Source organism: Pseudopipra pipra, chromosome Z, assembly GCF_036250125.1.
Source record: "Pseudopipra pipra isolate bDixPip1 chromosome Z, bDixPip1.hap1, whole genome shotgun sequence".
NCBI lineage: Eukaryota > Metazoa > Chordata > Aves > Passeriformes > Pipridae > Pseudopipra > Pseudopipra pipra.
Genome location: NC_087581.1, coordinates 74,000,987 through 74,016,730, shown reverse-complemented (window position 1 = coordinate 74,016,730; position 15,744 = coordinate 74,000,987). Strand labels below are relative to the sequence as shown.

Here is a 15,744-nt window from a genome sequence, read left to right as displayed (position 1 = left end):
TTAAGTTGTCGCGATAGCCGCGCGCCCCCCTCACCCCCGGCGGGCCGGGCCGGGCTGGGCCGGGGCCGTCCCGTGGCCGGAGCGGGGCCGCAGCAGGGCCGGGAGCGGCGGGGCATTACCCCGAGGCGCCCCCCGGGCTCCCTCAGAGCCCCCTCCCAGCGGAGGGGCGGCGCTGGGTCCCCAGAGCGGCGGTGCCCGCCCGCCCCCGGTGCCTCCGCCCAACGCCGGCGGTGCCCGCCCGCCCCCGGTGCCTCCGCCCACAAGGCTGCGTTGGGCTTTGCACGGCCCAAAGTTAAAATGTGTGATGATGGTGCCCCAGGTAAGCGTCTTCCGTGTGTCTTACTTTACAGTATCCTTGAATTTTGGTTTTACAGTCGTTTATTGAAGGGTAAAAAAAACCCAGAAACCCTGACGCTCTACATTAAGTGGTCAGCTTTCAATAGTTAGAAGCATTCATCATAATTTCGCCTTTTTTTTTTTTTTTTTTTTTTTGGAGGAGTAGTGGTTGAAAGGAGCTAGTGTGTGATAGGAGGCCATTATCACAATGATTTGGCTTAAAATAGACAATGTCACATTTTTTCGAACTGTAGTGTAGGCAACCATCTGAAATACCAGCTTTCTTCATGGTGGCAGGTGTACTGTACCCATGCCAGGAGGCCATGCCAGGTAATTTTCTTTGTTTTTAAAGACAGTACTCCACATAAATTATGGTTCTAGTTCAAACCCCACGAACTTAGTGAGTCAGGCTAGTTTAAGTAGGAATTCTTGCTTTGGCCTGGTAGGCTTTTGTAGCCATGGTGTTCTTAATACCACTTTTTGTGTGTGTGTGTTTTTCTCATTTTATTCTTTGTTTCTCACTAGATTTGGAGCTTGGTAACACTAGTACTGTTGCCCAGTGTGGTTATTCCACTTTACACCTGGAACTCCAGTTGTGATGAGTCCTATGCAACTCCTTAACCTCACATAAATGCTTAGTTAAAAACAATGATGCTGTCGTCTTAAATCGTGGATTTAACTTGAAAGTCTCTAAACTAATGTTGCGTGTCACTGCAGATATTACTGTAAAAGAAAGTAATTACAGAAATGCTCTCCTGTTTTAGACTTTGGTTTGCATATTTATCAGTGTACTGTACAGAGCTTGTCTCAGGTTTTCAGTTTTAGTTCCTGTTTTTATGAAATTGTTGGAAGACTTAGATGCTGCTGGGAGAAGTTAACGTACACACCTTTTTGCGTCGATTTGACCATGTGTGAGACACTGGTACAGATACTGAGAGCTTTAGGGACTAGTTGTTTGTGATTTGTTGAACTTGTACTTCACCCTTTGCCTCAAGAAGATACGTTTGAGCTTCAAGTCTTGGAGAAGATCCGAGGGAATGGCCGAAGGTAGGAAACAGCTTATGTGCAGGTCCCAAGGTGCAGGGCTGAACTCCTCAAGTAAGGATGATAGGGGGCATTATTAAAGAGGTCTGCAAAGTGGTGAGTCTTGTGGAGAGGTCATGGTTTATGTCCTTGTTAGTGTAAGATCTAGTGGGCCATCAGTTTGGGTCTTGGGACCGAAGTTCATATCGAGCAAAAGCGTGACAGGTATGAAGAGCAGACCTGCAATATCTGTGGTCAGAAGGCACTGTATGCAAGAAATCTGCGTATGTTGAAAGGGAAATGTAGCTACTGAGAAGAGAGCAGTCAGCTGGGGTTAGCTAAACAGACAAATCACACATGGCCTGTGGAATCTCTGTAGCTAAAAGACTACTTTAAGGCCCAAGAGTTTTAGAAGAGGAGTACTCTGTATGTCTGTACTGTTTTTATTGTTACCTCATGTCAGGTTATGGCCAGTGCTGGTTGCAGAATAGTGGGCTACATGGATGTTTTTGTTTTAGGGTATATTATTCAATCCATTTAAAAAAATGGATTGTAGTTATCACCAATTTAACTGATACATTGTGGAGAATAGTCCTGTGAGCATACAGTTCCAGGACCTGCTGAGGAGAATCTCCATGGGGTTTTCACACAGAAACATAAAAATGGGTGAAGTTTCTTGCCTTCAGGACTCCCTCTTTTCCTTACCTCTGAAAGGTGTCTGTGTTGATGTGCCCAGAAGCGTGTACTACCGCTGGTCATAAGCATGAAGTGTGAATACTTGCTCTTGGACAAGAGTCTCTCTGGCTTGCTCTTTCCTGGAAAAACCTTAGGGGCCTCTCATTGTCATTGATAATGACTTTCTTAGCAAATAAGCAAATAGATAAGAAGCAATAAAAGTCCTGAAATTAATCATATATCCCTTTGTTTTGTGGCTGCTGAGCAGGGGAAAGTTGGAAATTTTTTCTACAAACTCAGAAGGACACCCCTTTCTCAGTTCAGATTTGGAAAACTCCATGCCTCCATTATTTACGAGGTCTTTTTACTGCGAAGAGTGAAGGCCTTGTGTTTTCTGATAGTTTTTTTTCTTCTAGTTTTTGTTGTCAGTATGATGTAGGTTCTTTTGATGCTGATATGCACTGCTGTATTTGCCTGTGTGAAGCCACTGTGTAACAACTTAATGCATCACAATCTGACTTTTACTTTTTTTTTCCATATACACCTTCTGGTATTTATAAAATAGCAGTGTTGGAGCAAACTATAATTTTATGTTTAGTTGTAAACAGTAATTGGTTTCTTTATTTTAGTGCTTCCTTCAGTAAAGTGTTTTATCTTAAGATGTATGCATTTTGTCAAATAAATTTACATCCAATGTTTTAATAGTGTGAAGAAATTAAACACTTTGTATGTCAGGCCAGTTTGTCACTGTGTGTTTGGTTTTTTTACAGATTGTTGGCGTATTGGGGAGAAATGCCTTGCCCCTTGTCTTGAAGATGGAAAACTTCAGGAAGGAGTAATAACCTCACTTGAAAAGGACAAGAATGGAAAATCATTTGCTGTTGTATTTTTCTTGGAGTCTGAAGAAAGGAAAATATTAGTAACTAAACTTTGCAGAGTCAAAGACAGTAGAGGACCCTGGAAAAGCTTAATATTTGATGATGTTGATCTGGAAAAGCCATATTTTCCTGACCAAAATCTTCCATCTCCTGCAGTTGCTTTTAAATTATCGGACAGTGGCGATTTTATCCCATATACAATTAACAGATACCTGCGTGATTATCAAAGGGAAGGAGCCCAGTTTCTGTACAGACACTATGCTAATAAAAGGGGGTGTATTCTTGGAGATGATATGGGCCTCGGAAAAACAATACAGGTATTCTTTTTGATTGTTACAGTGGGAGAACAGCATGTTTTGTGTGAACTGTAAGTCTGTATTTGTGAAGCTTAACCTCTCCTTGTTATTGTGGAGTCAGATGAGCCAGGACATGACCATCCAGGACAGCACTCAGAGCCAGGAGCCATTGCTGATATAAGATTCACTCCTGACAGCCATAAAACTGGGATGTGGCCCCTTTGGTTTACTGTGTTGAATTTACTTTGAGGGTTGCTACCTGTCCATCCTGAAAGGAATTTGCACTGCAGTGCACTAAACCAACTTGGGGCCCTTACCTGACTGTAGCTTTTAAAATGTCTCTTTTCTTTTTTTCCTGAAAATAAATAGTTTCCCTGTTTTGAGAATGGGAAGGAGCAGGCACATTTATTCCCATCTCTGGACCATCCTGCTTCTGTCACTCTTTTGGAAGTGCAGCTGGGTTGATGAGAGGACAAAGTATAGCTGGATTTTTTTGTTATACTTGGATTCTGTGTGGCCCAAATTGTTTATTTATTTTGCTATAATTAGGGTGTTTCTATGTGTGGAAATTCACTGTAATCTGTCTAGTTTAAAGTTAGCAGCCTGAGTCTGGTGGTATCTAGTCTTTGTCCCCGTCTCCTTTTTCTCTGTCCATGTGTCAAATGCAAGCTCATTCCTTCAGTGACAAGTATTGGCTGTGGTATCTGTTGCCCTTCCATTTAGGAGAATGTTGACAGAAGCCTTTCAGGGCAAAGAAGTATTGTTCTGTAGCAAACTTGACAAGAGGAGTGGGTAAGCTAAACTGACAAAACTCGCTGATGATGGTCTGTTAACAGATGCTTGTTAAAAATAAACTGCATCCATTTGAAGCATGGCCATAGCAGTTTAAGAACTCAGTAGTTAGGGAAGGCTGTTTCTACTCAGAACTGTGAATAATCTGATTTCATGTGGTAAGAAGTATATATAGAAGATAATAGTAAACTGGGAGGGGGGGGCAGTAATTGTGTGGTTTTGCTTGCATTGCTTTCATTTTTTGGATCTCAGAGCTGATAGTGTGTTCCTACGTGGAATTCACATATGATGGTTATTTCTTTTAATCTGTGTCAAATTTGCAGAAGAAAAGTAGAGGTTTCAAAAAACATCTTTTGTGAGGAATAACAAGGAGGGATTCTGTAAGTACACAGGTCAGAAAAGAAAGGCCAAGGAGAGCAATCTGAGGCAGGCAGCATGGCCTTAGTAGGGGCAGATTGTGCCTGACCAGTCTGGTGGCCTTCTGTGGTGGAGTGATGGCAATGGTCGATCTGGGGAGACCAACAGATGCCATCTACCTAGACTTCTGTAAGGCCTGTGATATGACATCCTTATCTCCAAACTGGAGAGACATGTATTTGATGGATGGGCAGTTTGATGGGTGCAGAGAGTTGTGGTCAGTGGCTCTATGCTGAGGCGGAGGCTGGTGATAAGTGAAGTCCCTCAGGACTGTTCTACAATGTCTTCATCAGTGACACAGACAGTGAGAGTAGTGAAGCCTCAGAAAGTCTGGAGATGACACAAAGCTGAGCACTGCAGTTGACACAACCGAAGGATGGGATGCCATCCAAAGGGACCTGGATAAACTTGAGAAGTGGGCCCATGAGAACCTCGTGAGGTTCAACAAGTCCCAAGTGTAAGGTGCTGCACCTTGGTCAGGGCAATCCCAGACATGAGCACAGGCTGGGAGAAGAGGTTATTGAGAGCAGTTCTGTGCAGAAGGACTTGGGGCTTCTTGTGGGTGAAGAGCTGGGCATGAGCCAACAGTGTGTCCTTTTAGCCCTGAACTGCAGGTCAAGGGAGGTGACTCTGTCCCTCTGCCCTTTGAGACCCCACCTGGAGTGTCCAGCTCAGCACCAGAAAGATGGAGGGCCACAAAGGTGATCCCAGGGATGTCCTACAAAGACAGGCTGAGAGAGTTGGGGCAGTTCAGCCTGGAGAAGAGAAGGCTCTGGGGAGACCTTCCAGTACCCTTTATGTTAAAGGGCAGGTTGGATGAAGGCCTGATCTAATGAATGGCACCCTTGCCAGTTGCAGGGATTGGAACTAGATGATCTTTTAAGGTCCCTTCCAACCCTAACCATTTTATCATTCTGGGATCTTGTGATTTTTTTATAAAACACAGTGTTTATGTTCCAGTTCAGTATGAAAAAGGCAGTTCAGTGGATTTGAAGTAAAGGGAAGAATTCACTTGTTTAGAAAAAGTTAATACATATTAAAAAATAAATACTAGTTAAACTTCATCGAGTAACTGATTGAGTCTTATAGAAAACTTATGCTTGTCAGTTGCCTGAACCTTATTGTTTCTCAATTATGATTTATGAGAAAAAGACTTTTCTGGAAACCTTTATGTTCTTTGTACTTCTGAACTGATTTTTGCTTAAATTGGCTTGACTGTAGGGCTCTTTGAATTCAAGCTGAGGTTGAGATGGAGGCAAGTAGGATAATGTTGTTTCTTAATGTGAATACAGTAAGTTGTTTTCCTGTTAAGGCCTCTAGGTTGCTTCTTGCTTTGTCTGGAAGAGCTGAAGATTTCTCAGAGTAAGTTGCCATGTTATGGTGTTTGCTGTTGTTAGAAATTTGTGATACAAATGCTTCCAAAAATGAAGGATCTGGAAGAGACATGGAGTTTTATTGTTCAGTTGAATTTAATTCTTATTCTCAAAAGGAGTTAAAATTAATTAAAAGTAGTTAATTAAACAACATATGCAAACTTGCAGTTCCTCTTAACCTCAGCTTATGTGAAATACTATGTATAAAAATGTTTGGGTTACTTTTATTCAACGTACCTCTCTCCCACCCTGCGGCCACATTAATGATGGATTTCCTCTCTCTTCTGTCCATCTGACTTTTCTCAGGCAGGTATTTTTTCTGCACTTTTGACCTCCTGACTGGCTCTTTCTCCCTGTCATTAGAGGGAAACAGCTCTTTTTTTGGAAATCAACAGTTGATAGCTTTACCTCTGCCCTGCTATGAGCAGCTGTGCGGCAGCTGCAGAAGGAAGTGTCTGGAGCTGACTGCTCTGAGGAGAAGGGGCCTGTTGAGTTTTCAAAAGAAGGGCACCTCTCTGATGATGCATCTGGTCCTTGCTGCTGCTTAGTCCCACACATACCATTTATCCCAAGTGGATTTTACGGATTTGCATGTTCTGGCCAGATATCTTTCTGCTTTATTCCTGTTTTGGTTTGCCATGGGAGCAGTTTGGAAGAGCCTGTGCTGTTTGTCCTTGCAGTGGTGTATTATAAGAAACGTCTTCTCACAATCACCTTGACTGGTCTGAGGCAGGTGGGAGAATATGGCACAGCAGAAAGAAATGGTTTTGATGTTAACAACAGCAATTTGAAGCAATGGAACATACAGAAGAAGACACACTAGTAAGAAACAAACCTCTAGGTTAAGCATCTTCTTCCTATTGCAAAAATAGTGTTGAGAGTATAGTTGGCGAGTGTATGTTCCTTCTGAATTCTCATCTGAGATTCAAGTGCCCTCAAAAGGAGGAGAGTTGCAGGGCGTGCTTCATCTCTTATTTTTTCCTGGCTTATTTGTACTCCGTCGGGGCTTTTTCACTTAGAGGATGAAAGAGTGAGATAGAGCAATTAATTGCTGTTATCATAAATTCAGGGAATTCATGGGAATCCAACGGAAGGGGGTCCCATTTTAAAAAGTGAGACTGTTTTTTTTTGTTGTTTTGTTTTTTTTTTTTGTTTTTGTTGTTGTTGTTTAGGGTTTTTGTTTGTTGGTTTTAAATCAATCTCCCCCCTCCGTGAAACCATCTTACTAAGTCACATCCAGGATTTTGTCCTAAATGTTTATTTTCAGTGGAACTCATTCAATTTCTTGTTGTACATAATCACTGAGAATTGTTTTCTTTCTCAAGGTCATCTCATTTTTGGCTGCAGTGTTGCACAAAAAGGGAACACGTGAGGATATTGAAAATAATATGCCAGAATTTTTACTGAGGACAATGAAAAAGGGCTCAAATTGTAACCCGAAGAAGGTACAACTTTTAGTGATATAATCTTACGGATTTTGGTAAAATGCAATACTTGGATTTTTTTTGTTTGTTTGTTTGCTGTAGGAGCTTATGTACATTAATTTTTAAAATTCAGGTACTGAAGTAGATTAGTGGTTCATGCCTTTCCTGTTAGGGTTAGGGAAGCCTTCAGTTTTCCAGACTATCTAGCTGTTATTGTCTAATATGTTACTACTGTTGATCTGCACTAAAACAAAACATTTTGAAATATCTGGGTTAGACTTGTGGCTAGAGTACTTCGAAAAAGCCTGTGTTAGTGAGTAGAAAATCAGTGTCTTGTGATTGTATTTTTAAAGTAAAAAAAAGCATGTATAGCCATAATAACAGGATATTTATTTAAGACAAGTGGATATAGATGGAAAATCTATTGCTAATAGACTTGTGACCTCCCATATTTTCTTGATTGGCTGTCATAATGTCAGAAGTAAGTTTTACTGATAATCTGAGTAATTCAATAAGCAACAGCAAATAAAAGAAACTTCTAAAAGTTCTGTGTGAATAAGATAATATGAAGATCATTTTAATTTTACCCATCATGGAAACCATGTGATTTCTTTTTTCTGTTTTTATTTTATTGGAATAATTAGAGAATTTGACTGGCATAATGAGTCATATGACTGATATGGTTTGAAGCTGGCTCCCTGCCAAGTCTCCAAACTTGGTACCACCAGAAGTCGTCCCGTCCCCCCCCCCCCCAAACCTCAGGGAGAAGAGGGAGAAAAAAAAACTAAGAAAACCCGAAACGAGAGAGAGACAACCAAAGTGAGATATATAAATATATTTACACTTATATATAATTAAAATATACAATTTCAAAAGGGAAAGGGAAGGGGGAAAGGAAAAAAAGAACAAAACTAAAATAATATATATATATGTATCCCAATTAGTAGCCCAATATCTAACAACTAAAAGAGTTAGCAAAGAAATATCTCACTACTCTCCTGGGACAACCGAGAGTCGCTCCGGAACGCTCGCCGGCAACCTCTGTCTCCCAAGGTCGGCAAGGCCCAACCAGGCCTCGCTCCCCAACCGACAGACTCAACAGCAGGGAACCTGCACCTCCAACCGCTGAAGGAAAGAGAGCGAAGGCCTCTCCTCCTTTCTTCTTATAGTCTGGCTGACGTAAAAATCGTAGGGAATACCGGGTAAATCTGGGCCCTTCCTTGGTTACAAACTGGTCACCAAGGAAGGCCTAGACCAAACCACCACAATGACTAAGCTCTGAATAATGGATACATGTTCCTCAGGAAATACAGGCAAAGAGGAAGAGGTGAAGGGATAGCACTTCATGTGCAGAGAAACAGGAATGCTGCTGTCTGGGAGTAAGAGAAGAACGTCATTTTGAGAACATGTAATGTTGAAACAGGTCATAGGATGGACCCCACCCTTCCTTGTGGGGTTTTGAAGACCTGAGTTGGGAAAGCCCTGGTTTGAATTCAGTGTTGCCCCTCCTTTGACTGTAAAGGTGGACTAAAACCTTTACTTCCTACCTCATTAATTTTATTATTCTATGATATGAAGTGAATTGTATGAGCTGTCTTAAGTTTTTAAACCCTTTTCAGGTCTTTTTGTTTTGAAGTCATATAATGGCTAGACTTGTGGATGGCTAGACTTCATCTTTTTGTTTTCTCATCTGTAAAACAGTTTATGGTATACAGATGGTATAACAAAGCAAAGTGATAGTGTTTCACATCTTACTTCAGTTGTTAACGTATAATTTGAGTAAGTAGTGCTGTTTGGTATTTAATTTTAGTATTATGGTATTTTCTTCTGTATTATTTATGTACTCAGAATAAACTGATTACTTTTAAATTTGTATTAACTGTTCAAATATTTTCCATGCTATGTTTTGAAGTGACAGAATTAAACAGTTGAAACTGTTCAAAGCAGTAAAATAAATGTTGAGATTTTGACTTTCCTTGTTGAGAAAGTGCTATGTTGTGGTTTTTCAAGTAATACTGTAATACATATTTGTTTTCAGACTTTCCTCATAGTGGCCCCTCTTTCAGTGCTGTACAACTGGAAGGATGAGTTAGACACATGGGGATACTTTAAGGTCTCTGTCTTACATGGCAGTAAAAAAGATGATGACATGAGTCGCATCAAGCAAGGGAAATATGAAGTTGCTCTTACAACATACGAGATACTTCGCCTGTATTTGGATGAATTTAACAGGTAATAGTTTTAATGTGTTTTTCTACACATAGAATTTTAACTAATTGTGCCTTGTTCTTTGCAAGTACTTTTTCTGTGTAATGTATTTACATTACACTGTTAAATCCAGTAACTCACTGTGCTGAAGAGAAGAATCCCATTTAACTCTGTTTGATGACTGTAGCCTCTAATATCTTTGTAGTGGGATACTTGGTGGCAGTAATAAGCATTTAAATAGTTTCCATGAAGCTAGTCTTTGCTTTTAGCACACTTATGACATGTTCTCTAAAAGATGCAGGAATTGCCTGCCTGAAAACTGGTGACAACTAAAAGACACATAGAAAATATTTCTACCTTTCAATACAGTGTAAAGAGACCAAAAACCTGGAATTTTTAGCAAATGTTCAAAAAGGTATTTTCCTTGTTATTTGCACTTTTCATCAGCTTGATGAAATTCTTTAGTCCTAAAAACTCTGAGATTTAAACCCACACATTTCTTATCTGATCCTAGAAGTCCTTTTCCCTTATTTTGTCTTGGAAGTAGAGTACAATTTATAGTAGCAGCCTGCTCTCAGCAGCTGAAGTTGTCAGTGGATCTGGCAATCTTGTTTCAGGTGTTGGGAAAGGTTCAGGCCCCAGAGAGTGCCCCAGTTGTCTGGACAGCCATCACCAAAACAATCAGATCTTCATCTCTGTGCTCAGGTCTGAGAAGTGCAGATAGAAGAGCAAATTAGTTTTGTCAGTAGTACCCTGAATCTTTGTGTTGTCTTCGAGAGACTCTTCAAGCTTGGTCAGGAAATAGGTGCACGTGCAGAGCAGACCTGATGTGTGACTGCCTGCAAATCCTTTGCTTCAGCTTGCTGGTTTACCAAACTGTTTCTGGTCTGTGAAGCCATGTCTTGCTTAGCTACAGTGATGGATTGGCCTCAAAAACTGCTCTTAAAAAATTAGCTATCACTAATAAGAATACATATGCTCAGTTATGCCTGTAAGTCAGCATAATGAGAGATTAGGTGGAAGGAGCTAGCCTATGGATTTCTGTTAGGCTCCTTTCAGAAACTCCAATTTTTAGCATATTTTAGGAACTCTGATATGAATGAATGTGTTTAGTGGGTATCAAAAATTTCACAAGAGCCTCGAGATTAGCTAAATCTCAGGATAGAGGCTTTCTACTAAACATGTCTGTTTCAGTTTTTTATAGCCTTGAAGGATCATCAAACTGAATATTGTGTTCTGAAATATTCACTCATATATGTAAAGTGAACTCATAATAAATTCCCTCATAGGGACTTGATGGCTTAAATTAGTATAATTCTGTACAGGTCATTCTACCCTTAAGTTTTGTGCTTGAACTGGCTGCAAAATATCTGTTGGTGACTGCCTCTAGATATGCTTCTAGTCACAGTCACAAAATATTGAAATTCCTCTGCCATATTGGTAGTGTGTAGATATTCTTGTCTGGGTTGCTTTCTTGTAGAAAACCACACAGATAGAAATGTTTTCAGCCAACTGCTAGTTATGCTGGATAGTTTTTGTTGGGAAGATGAAGCATGTTTCAGTAGTTCATGTTCAGGGACTTATTTATTTTTTGTAAATCATAATTATGAGCAGAGCTAATACTGGGGAGATGTGCTGCCTTCATTGCTCCAGAGATTGAAATCTGCTTTCTTCACAGAAAGTATTCAGTACAGTTAACACTGCTTCATTTATTTGGCTGTGTAGTTCAGGTGTTATATTCTGCCATATTCAACTATGGCAATCAATTTTACTAAACAAACAGAATATAAAGAAACTGAGTAATATAATACAATGTGAAACAGGGAAATAAAAAAGTAATAGTGTGTTATAATGATCACAGCCTCTTGTGCGTCTGCCTTCACTTTTGTTATGTATGTGGGATGACAGGATAAGAAATGTCAGTTAATAAAATGGTTTTCTTGATGTGCAGTGTAGAATGGTCTGCTGTGATAGTGGATGAAGCACACAGAATCAAGAATCCAAAGGCTCAAATAACTCAAACCATGAAGTCATTAAAATGCAGTGTTCGTATAGGTCTTACTGGAACCATTCTTCAGAACAATATGAAAGAACTTTGGTGTGTCATGGACTGGTAAGTAATTTATTTTTTTTTTATGGTTAAACACCTCTATATGCTAACTGTGCAGTGGGAATGGGGTAGAACTGGATGATATGGTCCCATCTGTGTCATAAAACCAACAAAAACAAACCACAACATCTGCCTCAAACCCCTGGATGTTTTGTGATAATGTAACTGTGTTTTTTTTAATGCAGCTGTGAAGGTGAGCCCTCAGTATGAATTTTCCAGTTATTTAATACATTTGGAGCTCCTCACAACTGGCTTCTTTGGGAAATGTGGGAAGCAGTTAAAAAGATTCTTCCCCCACCCACCATATTTACCTTTTTTTTTCTTATGGACGCTTTTTATGTCTTCTGTCCTTTGCCCAGTAGAGAGGAAATCGTTACAGAACCTTAACCAACATTGTGCCTTTGCTCTGTCCAGTATGTGCAGGTCATTCTGACCTGCTTGGAGGATGAATACAAAACTGTTTTGATGTTTTTTCAAAGTGCACAAATGCACTTATTTGCAAAGCAATGGTCTTATCCAGAAAAACTTTTAATGGAGAAGGAGAAGTGCAACTAACTGTAAATAAAAACCTAAACAGAGAAGACTTACTGGCAGTGCTTTATAGAGGAGGAACAAAGCAGACATACTTTAAATATAAGGATATACAGAGCAGAAATAGCAGGAAAAATACTTTAAACTTAAGTATTGCATCTGGTCCACTGAAGCTATGCTTGTGTTGTTAATAGATTGTTCCGATATGTAGTGCTGCCAAGGATTACTAAATTCTTTTTACTGTTGGGTTTCTCAGGATTTTATTTAGTAGATTGTAATATCTGCATAATCTGATTTAATAAAAATGGTAAAATTTGAAAACATGACTGTTTAGCTTCCAGTTTAGGCTCTGGATGGTAGCAGCCTTGTAGTTTAGAGGTTCTATATATTTGTGACTTCTGTTGGTCTGCTAAGCTTTTGCTTTTCTGGAAATTGCAAACCTTTTTCTAAGGGGTATTCTCAGCACGTGAGAGTCACAGAAAGCAAATGAGAAGTGGCATGTCTGAAAGTAGTATATGTTTCTATTTGCACATACAATTTTTAGTATTTTCTCTAGTGATTGTTAATTTAAGATCTCTTGCTGTTAGCCAGAAAAAAAAATTACGATATGCTTTCAATCAGTAAATCAACCCCATGAATCTGAAAAATCGGTCCAAGAAACTGCTCAGAGACATTTTTTTATCTTTAAGCAGCAAGGTATTTGTTTATTTAATGTTGGGAGCAAACCAGCTCGCGCTGGACAAACTTGCTCTACTTGAAAGTGCAAAACTAAGCCATTTTATACACTTTAGATCCATGGTTACATCATTTATTATACATATTAATAAGCAGGCTGGTCTCTGGGCAGAGTCTTTCCAGACATGCCCAGTCTTCTACTGTGGGGTCTTCTCCTCAAGCCTTCATCCCTCTGGTGGTCACCCATGGACGTCTTCCTCAATTTGACCTCTTCAATTAGGTGACCTGAATTCTTCAAGCTTGCACAATCCTGGCTCTGGGCCTTCTAGATCTTATTCAAAGGTCTAGTTTACCTAATTTATTACTGTGTGTGTACTACTCCTGTTCTTTCTATAATAAGGCCTCTGGTCCAGTGATCAGAACAGAACATGATATCAACCAGTGCTCCTAAAATGTTCTTCCAGCAACACAGGTACTGGGGTTTGTTAGCAGGCCCAAATTTCTCAGTTAACTCTTTTGGGCCTGGCATCCTGTTTCCGTCCCCCCTTTTGTTTTTTAATAGGGCTGTACCAGGACTTCTAGGTAGCAGAGCAGATTTCAAGAAGACGTTTTCTGACCCAGTGGAGCATGGCCAGAGGCACACTGCAACTAAAAGAGAGCTGGCAACAGGCAGGAAAGCCATGGTGAAACTGGCAAGAAAAATGTCTGGCTGGTTCCTGAGACGCACCAAAGCACTCATCAGTGACCAGCTGCCAAAAAAGGAAGACAGAGTAAGAGTGCCTTCACACTTCAAATGCAGTGCTAATGAATGTATCTCTTCTTTTTTGTTTTCCTGTTGTATTTTCTCTCTTTAATCGTATCTGTAGTAGTTTATGGTTTCCTTTCGTCTTATGAACTTCAGAAGAGTCCATAGCCTTGGAAGAGATGCACTTGCCATAGTGTGCTATGTTCATGGAATTATATGTTGAAAAGGAGTTAGTTAAGCTGAAAATGCTCAGCTAGCAGAAGCTAGTCTTCTGACTAGTGATTTATACATTTGTTCTAAGTGTGTTTTTGTACTTATCTGTGCAAACCCAAAGCAATGTATGTAAATCTCTGAAATTCTATGTTGAACTTCGGAATTTGCAGCCTGACACTTTGTGTGTGGAATAGTGAGCTTTTAGCTCCCTCATTTTCAATCCCTAAATAAGAGAAAAACCTCAGACATAAAGCTGATTCTATGATAAATATGTAATCCTGTTCATCTAGTGCAATTGTAAATATTATATGAAGTGATAATACTTTATTAATATAGCTAAGAGTTCTGATAAATCTTTCCGTCTAAGTAGCCAAATATATAAATTTGCAGGTGGTTTTGTTTTCAAAATTTGGTATTTAGTCTTCATCCATAGTTTATAATAATGTCATCTAAGCTATCTTCTGAAGGAAAGATTAACACAAACATCAGTCAGTTGCTTTTCTGAATCTAGCAGGTTTTATTCTTTTCATTATCTTGTTAATGTGAGTATATGTTCAAGTTACTGCTGTATTATTACAGCTCAGCATGGTGCTGCTGCTGTGTGGGTAGCACAGGTTAAGGAATGATCTTGGGATTTCTGTCTCCTGCTGCTTAAGACTAAAGACATCATGGAGATGCCACCCATGGTCTCTAAGAAGAGGGATCAGAGTTTTGGCCACAGCACTGTGTAGATCCTTCCCTTGTCAGTGCTTATTCCATTTGTCCTGCTTGTGGTAGTGCCCCACAATAGCTAGTGCCTAAAAAAGGGAAAGAAAGGGCAAATTATGCACCTTGCAAAGCAGAGAGGAATCTGTAATTAAAATTATGCATGTATTTCACTTTTCCTTCCTCTTCCTTTTCCTTCACAAAAGCCATACTGAAAGGTTTTGAGAAACTTAACAGCAGGTTCTTGTAGCTTGACATTGATACTCTTTGTAGAATTTTGGGAGGGAATAAGATAAGCATACATACACTTTGGCTACAATTCCATGCTCTTTTGGTGTCAAGATCCACGTATTTTTCTTTTGATGGTATGATAATTTCCTGTAACTATTTGAGCAACTGTAGTATTTATTTCTATTTTCAGTGATCTGTGATTTCTGTTCTTTGATGCAATGCTTTTTTTGCTTTTCATTGCACATAATAGTGTTTCTTGGGTTTTCTCTTTGGCAGATGGTGTATTGTTCCCTGACTGAATTCCAGAAAGCTGTCTACCAGGCTGTGCTGGAGACAGATGATGTAACCTTGGTGTTACGAGCAGGAGAGCCCTGTAGCTGCAACAGTGGCCGGAAAAGGAAGAACTGTTGTTACAAAGTAAGAATTTGCACTGTTTGGATTTTAGAGCAGAGTCTTCTGGAATTCTTGAGGGACTCTGCTGATGAAGAGCTGATTGAAATGTCTGCCTGGTTGTAGGCCATCTGTTTGGGAAATCCCAACTGGGAAACATGGGTGGCATCACAAACGTGCTGGAGTTAGGCACTTTGGGATACTGCAAAGCTTCTTGGTGTGCCTTGAGCAGATGACTGTTATTTATGCAGTACATTCTGGATCTGTTGGATTAATAAGTGCCCCTGTGATACAGTTGGTATTGGCAAGGGTACTTCCTTAGGATGTTCAATATGTGTCAAGACAAGCTGCTCCCCTGTGCCTCACATGATCTGTGCAGAACTGAAAATGGGAGACATCCTGAACACAGCAGGTTGTCTGGGCTTTGCTTGTTTTCTAAATTCAGCTGGATTGTGTCTTTCTGTGCCGTTAAACATGCACTTGGTTTTGCTTCATTGAAGGGAGAACTGTAACAGCAACCAGAGAGCGCAATCTCAACTTTGTCCACTAGTAACAGCTTTGAAGATTTCTTCAATCTTCTCTGGACTTCTTCAATACTCCATTAGTCTGGCTGTGTATCTGCTTTGCCCACATCACTCAGAAGGCTCAGATAAAGCACCTCTTTTAAACATTTAGAAACACATGTCTCATGCTTGCTTCTCCCTGCTTTCTTTCTGACGTGT

General features: G+C 40.0%; 1 protein-coding gene across 5 annotated transcripts in view; it reads left to right on the top strand.

Moving 5' to 3' along the window:
- The first annotated feature begins 212 nt into the window (after positions 1-212).
- The window catches only part of ERCC6L2 (ERCC excision repair 6 like 2), a 49,803-nt gene continuing 34,271 nt past the window's right edge, over positions 213-15,744 (top strand). For 4 of the 5 annotated variants that reach the window (XR_010426880.1, XM_064642490.1, XM_064642493.1 and 1 more), the window contains exons 1-7: positions 213-319; positions 2,805-3,229; positions 7,116-7,235; positions 9,253-9,446; positions 11,374-11,535; positions 13,301-13,508; positions 14,909-15,049. Coding sequence is in view for 4 of the 5 variants with exons in the window: in XM_064642490.1 (XP_064498560.1) it covers positions 298-319; positions 2,805-3,229; positions 7,116-7,235; positions 9,253-9,446; positions 11,374-11,535; positions 13,301-13,508; positions 14,909-15,049 (1,272 nt within the window). In the remaining variant the exon portion in view is untranslated. Of the gene's footprint in view, positions 320-2,804; positions 3,230-6,472; positions 6,613-7,115; positions 7,236-9,252; positions 9,447-11,373; positions 11,536-13,300; positions 13,509-14,908; positions 15,050-15,744 lie in introns of those variants that run through there. The other variant, XM_064642491.1, reaches the window with a different exon arrangement.